The sequence below is a fragment of the Carassius gibelio genome, chromosome A3 (assembly GCF_023724105.1).
Source record: "Carassius gibelio isolate Cgi1373 ecotype wild population from Czech Republic chromosome A3, carGib1.2-hapl.c, whole genome shotgun sequence".
Taxonomy (NCBI): domain Eukaryota; kingdom Metazoa; phylum Chordata; class Actinopteri; order Cypriniformes; family Cyprinidae; genus Carassius; species Carassius gibelio.
In genome coordinates, this window is record NC_068373.1 from 31,241,553 (window position 1) to 31,257,104 (window position 15,552).

Here is a 15,552-nt window from a genome sequence, read left to right on the forward strand (position 1 = left end):
CCGCAAATAAAACATTTCATGGACTCCGAGCTAATAAAAATAGTATAATCCTTCCCCTCGATAGTTAATTTGACAGACAGGTTCAAAGGATCACTGTGAGAACTGAGAATCATGAAAACCTGGCGCCGAAAAGACATTACATGTTTGAGTTCGGGATTTTTGCATCCGAGCGTAATCATCTTAATGGGACTCACTAATTTACCATATCTCACGAGTATTTCTTCCAATTTCTCATTTTTAACAAATGAGGTACATTTGACAAGACAATCTTCTTTGATGGACTCGACAGAGGCAAAACAGGCACAAACATTTCATTGATCGTTAATCCGTTCTCAATTAAATCATTTGCCATTTGACTTTGACTCAAAAAAATAACTATGGCCTTGTTCATACGAGACGCGGATCTGGTATTTACACCGCCAACAGCAGCACTCACGGCCACTAAACAATCTTCTACCGACACAGATGCATCAGGCATACAGTTACAGCCATGTCTAATAGTCAGTTGTGAAAAATCACCCACATTTGTCCCCATTTTCCCCACTTGCTGACCGGCGTCAGCCGAGGAAAAAAAAAAATACTGCTTTACCAAACACAATTCAAGAAAGAGAAAAAAAGAAGAGAAAAGTTACAATCAACCACAACAACTCTCACCCACGCCAAACTCCGTTCACTCGTTCCCAGCATGCAACAGGGGGAGAGAGAGATAGAGAGGGAGGCTTAACAAACCTTTATTTTATTACAACTACGAACAGAAAACCCACATCCTCATTGCCAGCATTTGCTAAATTCATTACATCACGCTCAAGAAAAAGATTGTCCATTATTGTTCTTTTTGGCACACAATATGTTTGAAATGAATACTCTAAAAAAAAAATAATCTATTTGCAAGACATTTCACTAGAATTTTGTAATCCGTGCACAGTAAAGCCACTGGTCTTCAGTTCTTTAACCCTCTGGAGTAAAGGGTATTTGTGGGGCCTGGAGAAGTTCTGTCATGCCCTGACATTTGTGCTTTTTTCAGTTTCTTATACACATCTAAATGGCAAAAGTCTAATCTCACTATAATCAGCACAAACTGGGCTATAATAATATATGAGCAGCAGGTATGTACATGATTGTATTTTTGAGAAAAAAAAAATATGCATGGTTAGTGAAAAACTAAAAATGTTAAATCACTTGAATAAGGCCATAAAACACATACAGAACATTGGTTCCCGGGACTTTTGAGAACTGGAGCTTGTAGAATTTTTAGATTTCTAGAATTTTTCTTTCTAAATTATGTGAAAATCATCTTATTTACTCACTCACAGGAAACAATATATTGAATAAAATTTTCTAAGACACTTTTTGTTGGTAAAAGTCATATGTGAGTAGGCGTCAACTACCATGAATATCATTGTTATTTACACCGGAGAAGACAAAGCCCTGCATAATGAGCCTTTCAGTCAGCTGTGTGTCTGAGAGGGAAGGGTTACAAGAAAGAATGTGAGGACAAAATAAATCTATATAATTTTTTAGTTAATTTTTTTTGTTTGTAGATTTTTTAGAATATATTTAATTATCCCACATCATAATTTAATATCCACTTGGGAGTGCATTTAAACAGTTTATTAGGAACAATCACAGCTGACTTTCAAACTGATTTTTTTAATTATTTTTTTTTGCATCATTACTCCATTCACACAATTCTTCAGAAATCCTTTTAACAATCTTATTTTCTACACACAATTTTTTTGTTAAATAAATAAATAAATAAAAAATAACATTTATGGTTATAATTACATTATAATTATTTTTTAAGGGGGATAATTTGGAAGAACAGCATTGTTTGTTACATTTGTTACAGTTACATTTATTTGTTACATTTATATTATTTACATCAAGCTTCTGAATGGTATTTTATTGTATATTGTTATTGAAACTTCATAATATTTCACTTGATTATACATTTAGTTAGGAATTATAGTTTGGAAAAAGTATTTGGAAAAAGCCTAACTAGTAAAATGTTTACACGTTATGTGAAAACTAGTACAAGTATATAAATAAATAAAAAGAGACTTCCTCATGTTTATGATCTCTGCTGAATAAACTGCTTCATTCTTTTTTTCTGAGGAAATCCAAATCTCAAATCCTCAACCACATCACATCTTTTTGGGGTGAATTATGTCTTATTCCTCTCATCGCGAAGCAAACAGTAAAATAAAAAATCTTGAAGAAGAGTCTCTCTGCTTTGTCTTCTGTTATGTGGGCGTATTCAAGCCGCGCGCTTCAATGAAACATTATAATCTGAATAGGGCATTCAGTTTTGAAGAGGGTGTATCAAAATGGCTCGACAGCGTCACCTATACTAAAAAAATCAACAGCCTTCCAGCTATGTTTCAGGTACATGCACGAAAATTGGCACACACATGTAACACACCAATACCTACAAAAAAGACTCTTGGAGCAAAATTCTAAACCCAACAGGAAGTCAGTTATTTTTAATATTATGAGCAAATTTTCTGTAATTTTTTTCATTTCCACAAGTTGTATTTTAACAAACTCCTCCTAGAGATTCATTCAGATCAACACCAAATTTGGTATACCTAATCTAAAGGCCTTTGTGATGTTAAAATGCAAAGATCTTGAGTTTTCATTGAAGGGCGTGTCCGTGCCGGCCTGGCGAATTTTGATGATTCGCCATGAAAAATGAAGTTGCTGTAACTCAGACATACAATGTCCAATCTGCCCCAAACTTCACATGTTAGATGAGACTCTGAACCTGAACAGATTGACATGCCCATATTCAGTTATAGTCAAGGTTAGACTATTGTAATGCTTTATTGGGTGGTTGTTCTGCATGCTTGGTAAACAAACTACAGCTAGTCCAAAATGCAGCAGCAAGAGTTCTTACTAGAACCAGGAAGTATGACCATATTAGCCCGGTCCTGTCCACACTGCACTGGCTCCCTATCAAACATCGTATAGATTTTAAAATATTGCTTATTACTTATAAAGCCCTGAATGGTTTAGCACCTCAGTATTTGAATGAGCTCCTTTTACATTATACTCCTCTACTTCTGCTATGTTCTGAAAACTCAGGCAATTTGATAATACCTAGAATATCAAAATCAACTGCGGGCGGCAGATCCTTTTCCTATTTGGGGCCTAAACTCTGGAATAACCTACCTAACACACTCTTGCAGTTTAAATCTAGATTAAAGACCCATCTCTTTAACCTGGCATACACATAACATACTAATATGTTTTTAATATCCAAATCCGTTAAAGGATTTTTAGGCTGCATTAATTAGGTAATCTGGAACCGGAAACACATAAAAAAAAAAAAAAAAAAAAAAAAAAAAAAAAGTGAAGTGACATTCAGCCAAGTATGGTGACCCATACTCAGAATTTGTGCTCTGCATTTAACCCATCCGAAATGCACACACACAGAGCAGTGAACACACACACACACACACACTGTGAGCACACACCCGGAGCAGTCGGCATCATTTATGCTGCGGCGCCCGGGGAGCAGTTGGGGGTCGATGTCTTGCTCAAGGGCACCTAAGTCGTGGTATTGAAGGTGGAGAGAGAGCTGTTCATGCACTACCCCCACCCAAAATTCCGTCCGGCCCGAGACTAGAACTCACAACCCTTCGATTGGGAGTCCAACCCTCTAACCATTAGGCCACAACTTCCCCAGTCATGGCCTAATAACACCGTACTTTCTACATCATTAGAAGAATGGCATCTACGCTAATATTTGTCTGTTTCTCTCTTGTTCTGAGGTCACCGTAGCCACCAGATCCAGTCTGTGTCCAGATCAGAGGGTCACTGCAGTCGCCCGGATCCAGTACGTATCCAGACCAGATGGTGGATCAGCACCTAGAAAGGACCTCTACTGCCCTGAAAGACAGCGGAGACCAGGACAACTAGAGCCCCAGATACAGATCCCCTGTAAAGACCTTGTCTCAGAGGACCACCAGGACAAGACCACAGGAAACAGATGATTCTTCTGCACAATCTGACTTTGCTGCAGCCTGGAATTGAACTACTGGTTTCGTCTGGTCAGAGGAGAACTGGCCCCCCATATAATTTCCTAAAAGCGGGACCCGCGGGTTGAAAAAAAAACCCAACCCGCGCATCACTAGGCTGCATGTGCGAGCACAAGTGATACTGTGGCCGCCGGACCACGACTGGTAGAAAAAGATGACGCTCAATAAAGATGACGCTCATTAAAGCTCACTGGCTGAGTTTTCTCCTCTGAAAGAAAAGGTTGCACAACTGACAGAATAAGTTATAATTTCTGAGATATTGCTGCTAAATTTTATTAGCTTTTTTTTTTTAAACTTGAATGCCATTGCTTAAATTGATATCATTTATCTTTTGACATTTAATCTTCGGAGTTCAGAAACATTGTTTAATATAATCGCTGTTCATATTTTTATTAAAAGTTCAGAGACAAGATATATTTATTACTCTTATGTTTCTTATGATAACTGAGATAATGCTGCTAAATTTATTATTTCTTTACCTTGAATGTCATTACTCTAATTTTTTTTTTTATATTTTGATATTTCACATTTTGTTCAAATGTTTAATATGTTCATATGTTCATTTATTAGTGTGTTATATGATTAGAATGTTGTCCCGGTTTCAAAATAAAGCACAGCAATGCTATTTGAGAGTGTATTTTCCCTTTTCAGGAAAAGTATCGAAATCGCAATTCTTGACTAGGTATCGATATTGAAACAATAATTTTGTTATCGTGACAACACTAGTACAGAGGTGTATCACTGTTGTTTTGGCCAGATAACTACCAGGAAGTGTACAGGAAGCATGTGACACGATGGGGCGGTGTCCGGTTATGACACTCTAAAGATTGACAAGGTGAAGGACCAACCAGAGTTTGTCTGACACACAGCATGGGCACACAGCACTGTGCACACACACAGATCACTGGGAGAGGCTGTTTATCATCAGATCACGCAAATCAGTGGAATATGAATAAAAAAAAATGACGATTCTGTCTGAAGAAAACATCAGTAAATATATCCATATATCTCCGCAGATATGCATCTTCGGTCTATAAATCCTTGTTGACCCTGTTCAAATAAAAATAAAGTCTGAACACAAATAAACCGCTGCTGACGTGACTGAATATGAATGAGTGGTGAATATCAATTCAAAATGTGGCACAATACGGATTTATTATTTTGCACTCCTGACATAAATCACTAAATATCTGTCACTGCAACGTTTTATCAAAACATTGGTCAAATATCAAAGCTGGAGTCTTTAAACTTTCAATTGATGCACAGTTTGTCCAGATCAAGAGAGACAGTGATGTTTAACGTGCTGTGAAAGTGAAACAATATTAAACTGGGGCCGTCGGCGATGTTTGCACGTAAAGGGGTTAATATCATCAACCTCATAATGACCAGAAAAATCACTCTGAGAAAGACAAGCACTCGAATCATATGATGTACCATCACCTTCCGTGTCATTATACAACTCACTTGTATAATGACTTTAAAATCTGCCTGCACTGTTTCCATTGGAATGATGTCACCTCTGCTTTCCACAGTAGGCTGCAGCTCAACATCGAGAGCATCGTTTAAATGCTTCTCCAGCTCAGTAACGGCTCCCCCCGCCTGAACATTAGATACATCTAATGTAACACCAGAAACTATACTTTCAAGCGCAGATTCTTCAGTTACAGCAATCACAGGAACAACATCACTTCTAGCCTCTGAGACGTGTCACCCTGTCCCTGACCCACCCGGAGCCTCATCAACCGGCCCTGCATCCTTCAATATAGGCTATCCACTACCGATAAGGATATTTTTAATGGGAGAGACAAGTTTTCCATGCCGAGACAAAGCCTTAGCTAGTATCTCATCACTTAAAAACGGCATCATCCTTGAGGCAGACATTATGTTTTCATGCCCAACTACCTCTCCCACTGCAAGAAATCATTTCTCTACACTAACCGCGGACGCCACTTTTACTCCATGACACTGGGTCAATGAACCCAAACAACACCATGAGTGTGGGGCCGTCGTGCTCCCGGTAAGGTGGCACGTGGCCCAAAAAAACTGAAACAAACCCCCCAGACCGCACCAAAACAATAATCAAAAGAAAGACCAGAAAAAAGCCAGAAAGAAGGAAAATTACCATACTTTCCACGCTATATGGTGCACCAGATTATAAGACGCACCTCTTCTCTTTCTCTTTCAATGAATGGCCTATTTTAGAATTGTTTTCATATATAGGGCCCACCGAATAGAAGATAAGGTGCATAGAATAGAAGATACTGAAGTCAAAGGTTTGACTGGGTTTGCGTTATGCATCCACTAAATGGAGATGTGATAAAGGGAATGTCAACATTTAGACAGAGTGCCTTGATCCATATATAAGGCGCTCCGGATTATAAGGCGCACTGTCGTTTTTTGGGAAAATTAAAGGCTTTTAAGTGTGCCTTATAGTGAGGAAAATACAGTAGATTCACTCATACTCACAGAGTCCAAACGCACTCGACCCGTACTCAGGCACTCACAACAGCAGTGCTCTCACAGCAAACTCCGCCCACTCACTCACAGTGAGAGAGAGAGAGAGAGAGAGGAGCTCTCACTCTCACAGCCAGCTGTTTCTCACCCTGAACAAAAACTGCTCTTAGATTTGGCCGGTGACACAAAAAGAGATCAGATGTAGTGAATGATCAGGATACATCACTCTGTATCTAACACTGAAACAAACAGAGCCCCTAAAGACACTCATTAAGACCAGAAAACATGTCCCAGCTTATACAGAAATCATATTTCACAATAACTGTAAGATGCCAGAGATGTTCTCACCTCAGCTTTGAGACGTGTGGCAGACACTGAAGGAGACTCTTCACATCAATCTCTTCATCTGAACATCCACTCAGCTCGACTGGTTTTTTCTCTGTCTGGAGCTTCAACACTTCCAGGAGGACTGAGCTCTTTCTCTCTGAGAGATCTATGATCCAGACATCACGTAACTGGAAAACTGACTGTAATGCTGGAAGAAAACTCCTGCCTGTTTGAGTCTCATAGTTCTTCACATGTGAGCACAGATCCAGCAGGAAATCACTCTGAACATAAGCATCATGATAATTATCATCAAAAGGGAAGGTTTTGTAGCTGCACACAGATGACAGCAGAGTCAAGAATCTTGTTTCTTCATCAGTTTCTCCTGCAGCAACACAGAGCTTCAGCAGGAATCTGACTGCAGACATCCTTGTTTCTTCATTAAAGAACCAGAACCTGAAAATACACAATCAAGAACCAAACACTTCATTAATTTGAGACCGTTTCCATTAATATTCTTGTGTACATAATTCAACAAAAAGGGATGTAATTGTATAATGTTTTAGCTGAAATGCAGTGCTATATGGGATGTCATATGTGAAAATCTGTGGGTATGAAGGAGGAGGAAGATGGTCATTTTCTTGGAGGTACCGAGTAGAGCTGTGTTTGACATGATGATGTATCCATAGATATTTCACAATACGGTATCGAGCTGTTTCTGTGTTGATACGCAGCAGTGGACCTCACTTAATTTAAATACAAGAACATCTTTTAAAATGGAGTGAAAAAGTGCAAGGTTTCTAAAAAATAATGAATAGAGTATAATCTAAAGGCTACAACTAGGTTGAATCTGGCCGCAGAGGAAAACAACTGTTTTCACTTGACTGATATAAAGACACGTAATCCTCGAAAACAGAGCTTCACAGGAGCGCAGTACAGAATTATCTGATAAATGTTTACTAGTTTTTGTCAATTTATAAATCACGTGCAAGCGCTCTCTCCACTGTGGATAAAAGCACTGGCTTTCTGAAAACAAGCTTGCAGTTTAAAGATATGCACTTCAATAGTTCATTCTCCAGAACAGTGGAGTTCATCAAGTATTCATTTTCGAGAGAGAGAGAGAGAGAGAGAGAGAGAGAGAGAGAGATCATGAGTATTCACTCTATCATTCTTTCAAACTAATTTATCATTCTTTATTTTGAACCAATCTATCACTTTCTTTCAAACTAATCTATCATTCTTTCAAACGAATCTATCATTCTTTCTAACTAATATACCTTTCTTTCAACTAATATCAATCTAACTTTGAACTACTTTAAACTTCTAACTTCTTTAAACTTCTAACTTTCTCAACAAACTTTTTTTCTAGTTCTTCTTATTCTTCTGACCCAAAATTGTGCAACTCTAACTCCTCCTAGAGCTTTCACTCTACAAACTCCAAACTCTGGTCAGACTTTCAGACTGATTTGACTTTCAGTTTTCTTAAAAATTAATATTAAAAATAATAAAAACCCTATAGACTTACATCGCAGAGTGCTCAAATTGAGCCAAGACTACAGTGGGGCATTAGTGCACAAGCCAAAAATTCAAATCTAAACTCCCTGAAGCCCTAGACTCAATTAAACTACCATTCTATGTATGTCTGTCTGTCTGTCTATCTATCTATCTTCAAATATTTTCTTGCTTTCATTCTTTCTTTCTATTGGTCTATCTATCTGACTTTTTTCTATCTGTATGTTTCTATCTATCTTTCTTAGAAAAATGCTAATAATGTTAGAAACATGCTAGTCGAATGCTAGAAACATGCTAGTGACACGCTAATCATGCTAGAAACATGATAGAAACATACTAATAATGCAAACAAAATGCTAGTTGCATGCTAATCATGCTAGACACATGCTAGCAACATCCTAATCATGCTAGCAACATGCTAGCAGCATGCAAATCATGTTAGAAACATGTTAGCAACATGCTAACACCATGCTTACAACATGCTAACCATGCTAGAAACATGCTATCAACATGTTCATCATGCTAGAAACATGCTAATCATGTTATCAACATGCTAGCAACATGCTAATAATGCTAGGAACATACTAACGACATGCTAGCAAAACATGTTAATCATGCTAGAAACATTATAACAACATGCTAATCATGTTATCAACATGCTAGCAACATGCTAATAATGCTAGGAACATACTAACGACATGCTAGCAAAACATGTTAATCATGCTAGAAACATTATAACAACATGCTAATCATGTTATCAACATGCTAGCAACATGTTAATAATGCTAGAAACATACTAACGACATGCTGATCAGGCTAGAAACATGCTAGCAACATGCTAATCATGCAAGCAACATGCTAGCGACATGTTAATCATGCTAGAAACATGTTAATAATGCAAGCAACATGTTATTCACATGTTAATCAGGCTAGAAATATACTAGCAACATGCTAGTCATGTTAACATCATGCTAGTAACATTCTAGCAAAATGTTAATCATGCTAGAAACACGCTAGTAACATGCAAGTCACATGCTAGTAATGCTAGAAACATGCTAGCAACATGCTTATCTTGCTAGAAATATTCTAACAACATGCTAGTAATGCTAGAAACATGCTAGCAACATGCTAATTATGTTAACAACATGTTAATCATGCTAGAAACATGCTAGCGGCATGTTAATCATGCTAGAAACATGCTAATCATGCAAGCAACATGCTAGTTGCATGTTAATTAGGCTAGAAATATACTAGCAACATGCTAATCATGTTAACATGTTAGTAACTTGCCAATCATGCTAGAAACATGCTACCAACATGCTACCAGCATGGTAGTCATGATAGAAATATGCTAGCAAAATGGTAATCATGCTAGAAACATGCTAGTCGCATGCTAGTCATGCTAGAAACATGATAGCAAAATGCTAGTGATGTTAACATCATGCTAGTAACTTGCTAATCATGCTAGAAATATGTTAGCAAAATGTTAACAACAGTATGTTAATCATAATAGAACCATGCTAGTGACATGTTAACAACATGCTTTTCATGCTAGAAACATGCTAGTGACGTGTTAATTATGCTAGCAACATGCTAATCATGCTAGAAAAATGCTAGCAACATGCTAATTATGATAGAAACATGCTAGTCGCATGCTAGTCATGTTAGAAAAATGGTAACAACATGCTAGTCATGCTAGAAACATGCTAACGACATGCTAATCATGTTAGAAACATACTAACAACATTCTAGTCATGTTAACAGAATGCTAATAACTTGCTACTCATGCTAGAAACATGTTAGCAACATGCTAATATGATGCTAATCATGCTAGAAACATGCTAACAACATGCTAACATCATGTTTATCATTCTAGAAACATGCTAGTAACATGTTAGTCGCATGCTAGTCATGCTAGAAACATGCTAACAACATGCGAGTCATGCTAGCAACATTCTAATCATGTTAGAAACATGCTAGCAACATGCTAGTAACTTGCTAATCATGCTAGAAAAAATGCTAACAGCATGTTTTTCAAGCTAGAAACATGCTAGCGATGTTAATTATGGTAGCAACATGCTTATCATGCTAGAAACATGCTAGCAACATGTTCTATCTAATCAATCCTTCAATCACAGAAGTTTATTACCGTAGAAATCAAATCTCCAAATCCTGACATGGATATTTCTTGCACCTTTTTTTATTATTTATCATCATCTTACGTTTTAAAGGGGATAACGTTATTGACATTATCATTATGTGCTTTTTAATTAAATATATGCACTCTACATGTCAGCTAATATTTTTCATTGATGTGTGAGGAGGGGTATCCACCCAGATAAGGTGCCAGATCTGATTTCATAGGTGCCGGATCCGGCACAAATTAAGCCCTGACTACTATTAACAGTTAGCTGTTATTGTCAGCTTCATCATTTAGCACATGCACTAAGCAGCCCTATAAATACATAATTTTTCTCAAACATCTTCAGATATGATGAGTATTTACTCTCACGACCAGCTGTTTCTCACACTGTACAAAAACTGCTCTTAGATTTAGCCAGTGACACAAAAAAGAGATCAGATGTAGTGAATGATCAGGATACATCACTCTGTATCTAACACTGAAACAAACAGAGCCCCTAAACACACTCATTAAGACCAGAAAACATGTCCCAGCTTATACAGAAATCATATTTCACAATAACTGTAAGATGCCAGAGATGTTCTCACCTCAGCTCAGAGATTCAAGATTCAAGATTCAAGAACTTTATTTGCCATTTGTGCTTGCACACATAGGAACTCTTGTGCGGTTGTTGCTCAGAGAGTCAAGTCAAGTTTAAAAAGACACACAAGGAAAACATAAATCTACAGTATCTATAACACATATACATTGTAAATTGCACTAAACCCATAAAAATGTAGATTTTCATTCTGAATTGCACTAGTATATTGCATCTTGCACAGGCCCCAGAGATAACAATAATAAGTTACGTTATAAATAACTAAATAAAAATACACCGGTATATTACACAGGCCCCAGAGATAACAATAATATTATAATGCAAAAGTTACGTTATAAATAAATAAATCAAATACACAGGCATATTACACAGACCCTATAGACAGTAGTTCATTTTGTTTTGGCCAAGAGTCTCACTGTGGCTGGGAAAAAGCTCTTATAAAAACGTGATCTGTTTGTGATAATGCTGTCCGCTCGTCTGTGCCTGAGATTGTATGTACAGTTTTTGTGAATGAGCAGGGAGTGAGCTGGATGTAGTGTGTCTCTGATAATTCTCTCTGCTCTTTTCTGACAACGCTGTGTGTAAATTGTGTCCATGGAGGGGAGTTCTGTTCTGATAATCCTCTCTGCAGTCTTTATGACTCTTTGCAGAGCCTTCCTCTCTGTCTGTGTGGTGTTTCCATACCATACAGTGATGCCTGTGGTGAGGATGCTCTCTATCAGTCCTTTGTAGACCTGGGTGAGAGGACGACAGTGCAGACCAGCTTTTCTAAGCAGCCTGATGAAATACAGTCTCTGCTGAGCTTTTTTCACTGTGGCAGCAGTGTTCAAAGTCCAGTTCAGATCTGATGTTACTTGCAGTCCCAGGAATCTGTAACTGTCGGCCCTCTCCACCTCAGTCCCCTTGATGATGAGGGGCTGCAGGGGGGTGGGTTTTTCCTGAAATCCATGATTACTTCTCTTGTCTTGTCTGTGTTAAGGCACAGATCGTTCACCTCACCATATGTGAGAATGTCGTTCACCAAACTCCTGTAGCCCGACTCGTCCCCCCCCTTGATGAGGCCCAAAATGGTGGTATCATCCGCATACTTAATGATGATGGTATTGTCCTGGGTGGAGATACAGTCGTGTGTATACAGGGTGAATAGTTTAGGACTGAGACAGCAGCCTTGTGGCGATCCTGTGCTGATGATGAGCTCTGCAGACACCTTCCTTCCCATCCTCACCACCTGTGGTCTTTCAGTCAGGAAATCCAGGATCCAGTTACAGGTGGGAGTCGGGACGCCGAGGTCTGTCAGCTTCTCAGTCAGCCTGCCCGGGCGGATGGTGTTAAAAGCCGAACTGTAATCCAGGAACAACGTTCTGACATATGTTCCTCTGTTGTCCAGGTGTTGCAGGATATGGTGTAGAGCAAAGGCCACTGCGTCGTCCACTGAACGGTTGGGACGGTAGGTGAACTGGAGGGGGTCGATCGTGTCCGGGACCATGTGATTAATATGTGTGTGAACCAGTTTTTCCAAACACTTCATGGCGACTGGCGTGAGTGCCACTGGCCTGAAGTCGTTCAGGGTGGCTGGATTTAGCTTTTTTGGAACTGGTACAATGGTGGAGGATTTAAAAATACGGGGGACTACTGCTTGGTTTAGAGACAAGTTAAAAATGTCTACATACACACCAGTGAGTTGTTCTGCGCAGGCCTTCAGGACTCTGGGAGGGACGCCGTCTGGTCCCACAGCCTTGTGGGGGTTCACCTGCGTCAGAGCTTTCAGGACCTGTGTGGGTGTCACCTGAAAGACAGTGTCCGTGGGGTTGCAGGGGGCTTTTAAAGGAGTGTCTTTGTTCATTCTGTCAAACCTGGTGTAGAAGGTATTAAGGCTGTCTGGGAGGGTGACATCCAGGGGATCTGTGGCAGGTACTATTTCCTTGTAGTTTGTGACTGCTTGGATTCCCTGCCACATACTGCGCGTGTTGTTACTTAGGTAAAATCTTTCAAGTTTTTGAGAATACGCCCTCTTTGCAGCTCTGATGGACTTCCGTAGCTCATACCGGGCTTTCTTGTACTCCCTTTGGTCTCCTGACTTAAAAGCTTCCTGCCTTTTCCTGATCTTTTGTTTTATATTTCCATTAAACCAAGGTTTCTGGTTTGGAAACACACGCACAGTTCTGGGAGGTGCACATGTAGATGTGCACCAGCTGATGTAGTCACTCACAGCCTCTGTGTATTCATGGATGTCATCTGTAGCCTCCTTAAAGATGTTCCAGTCTGTGGCCTCTAAACAACCCTGCAGGCTAGCCTGTGCACTGTCAGTCCAGGTGTTAACAGTTTTTATTGTGACTGGCTGTGCCTTAAGCCTCTTGATGTAGGTGGGCTTAAGCCGGATTGCCAGATGGTCAGACTTGCCGAAATGAGGTTTTGGTTCAGCTATAAAAGCATTTCTGATATTGCTGTAACAGTGGTCCAGTATCTTATTTTCTCTAGTTGGAAAAGTCACAAACTGATACAGTTTTGGCATGTTTTTCTTAAGATTACAATGATTAAAATCTCCCAGAATAATAAAAGCAGCATCAGGATATTTGTTTTCATGCTCGTTGATCATGTCATGTAGCTCCCTGAGTGCAGCCTCTTCTTTGGCGGAGGGGGGAATGTACACAACAGTCACAATAATGCATTGCAGTTCTCTGGGTAAGTAAAACGGCCGTAGCTTCAAAGTTAAAAACTCCACATTCTCAGAGCAAGATTTAGAAATAAGCTTACAGTCGGTACACCAAGTCTGTTTGACGAGGACGGTAGTTCCTCCGCCACGAGTCTTGCCGCTATCCACTGCGCTCCGGTCCTCCCTGAAGGCCGTATAGCCATCTGGTGTTATCGCCTCGTCGGGTGTCCTTTTCCCCAGCCATGTTTCACAGAAGCACAGCATGGAGCAGTCCTGTATGTCCCTTTGAGTGGAGATCCGAACCCGAAGCTCATCCATCTTGTTTAGCAGAGACTGGACGTTAGCAAAGAGTATGACTGGGAGGGCTAACCTTCCACTGCTAACCAAACGCCGCAGTCGTCGTTCGGCCCCTCCCCGCCTACCGCGTCTCCGTCTGGGCCTGTTGTTGTCCGGGTGTCGGCCTAGCGTCTGGTCGCCGTCTCTTGCTAGCTCAGGATAGGAGCTAAGCGTGCTCGTGTCTAAATGTCCGAAGTGACTGAATGTGTCCTTAAAAATCTCATTACCGCAACACTCTGAAAAGATCAGTGTCATAGGGCACATTTTAAAAAATGGGTTATTAACACTCATGCTGTCACGATCATTAGCTGGAGTCCCCATAAACTCCATTATAGGGCACTCAAGGAACTACACTGCGACCAAAATGGTTGCATATGCAACCTTTTGAAATGCCATTGCGACCCTAATTTTTATGGGGTCGCAAATGTATCACTGATTATTTTTGTACCTACTTATGTGTTAGGCTATGATTTAATATGAACATTTATTAAAACAGAAATATGTATTTTAAGAATACGTTTTATAACGTGCTCCGAGCATTCACCACGTCAAGTTGGCTGGCCAATTTAAACATTCAAAAGAGTTTAAAGCATTCAAACCCAAGATGCGGGAAAGCTCCAATGAATAGCTGGTGACTCGCGAGCTGTGTTCGGTGCGCACGAGAGAGCCGCGTCTCACGGACAGCAACACTGAACCGAGCTTTTGTTAAGGACATTCGCATCCTCCTGCACCTGAACGAACAAATACAAATCGCAGTTTAAACAAACAGAAAAAAGCAAAAAAAAAAAAGCGAAAGAGCTCAGTTCAGCACTGCGGTGTTCTGGTGTTCAGGGCACACGCAGAGACGTGTCTCAAAGTCTGCTTGCTTTTGTACCGACAATAAATACATACCAAATGTCAAAATACCTGTCTTGGAAAGTGTGTTCGAAAGTCTGTGGTTATGTCTTAAGTGAAAATAAAGAGTTGAGAAAGAAATCGTATGTGTATTATTATAATGGATGCATTGTCTCTTAAAGTGACCGCGCCTAATTTACTAAATCTGCTGTTGGTGTCTTTAAAGCTGCAGTAGGTAACTTTTGTAAAAATGTATTTTTTACATATTTGTTAAACCTGTCATTATGTCCTGACAGTAGAATATGAGACAGATAATCTGAAAAAAATCAAGCTCCTCTGGCTCCTCCCAGTGCTCCTATTGTCATTTGCAGTTACGCTCCCGGTAAGAAAACAACCAATCAGAGCTGCGGTCCGTAACTTTTTTATGTGTTCAAAATTTACAAAATGTATATAATAAGCGAGTACACCATGAATCCATTTTCCAAACCGTGTTTTTAGCCTGTCCTGAATCACTAGGGTGCACCTATAATAAGTGTTTATATTCGGACTATTTTAGATTGCTTCGGGGATACCACGGCGGAGTAACCCAGTACCTTTGTGATTCTTCATAGACATAAACAGAGAGAAGTAGTTCCGGCTACGATGTTCTTCCGCAAGA

The 15,552-nt window shown here is 39.6% G+C and overlaps 1 protein-coding gene across 1 annotated transcript in view; it reads right to left on the reverse strand.

Annotated features, from left to right (window-relative positions):
• LOC127943297 (uncharacterized) overlaps positions 1-15,552 on the reverse strand; it is a 137,995-nt gene that overhangs the window by 42,450 nt on the left and 79,993 nt on the right. The window contains exon 4 of the mRNA XM_052539642.1: positions 6,843-7,274. Within this exon, the coding sequence (XP_052395602.1) occupies positions 6,843-7,274 (432 nt within the window). The remainder of the gene's footprint in view (positions 1-6,842; positions 7,275-15,552) is intronic.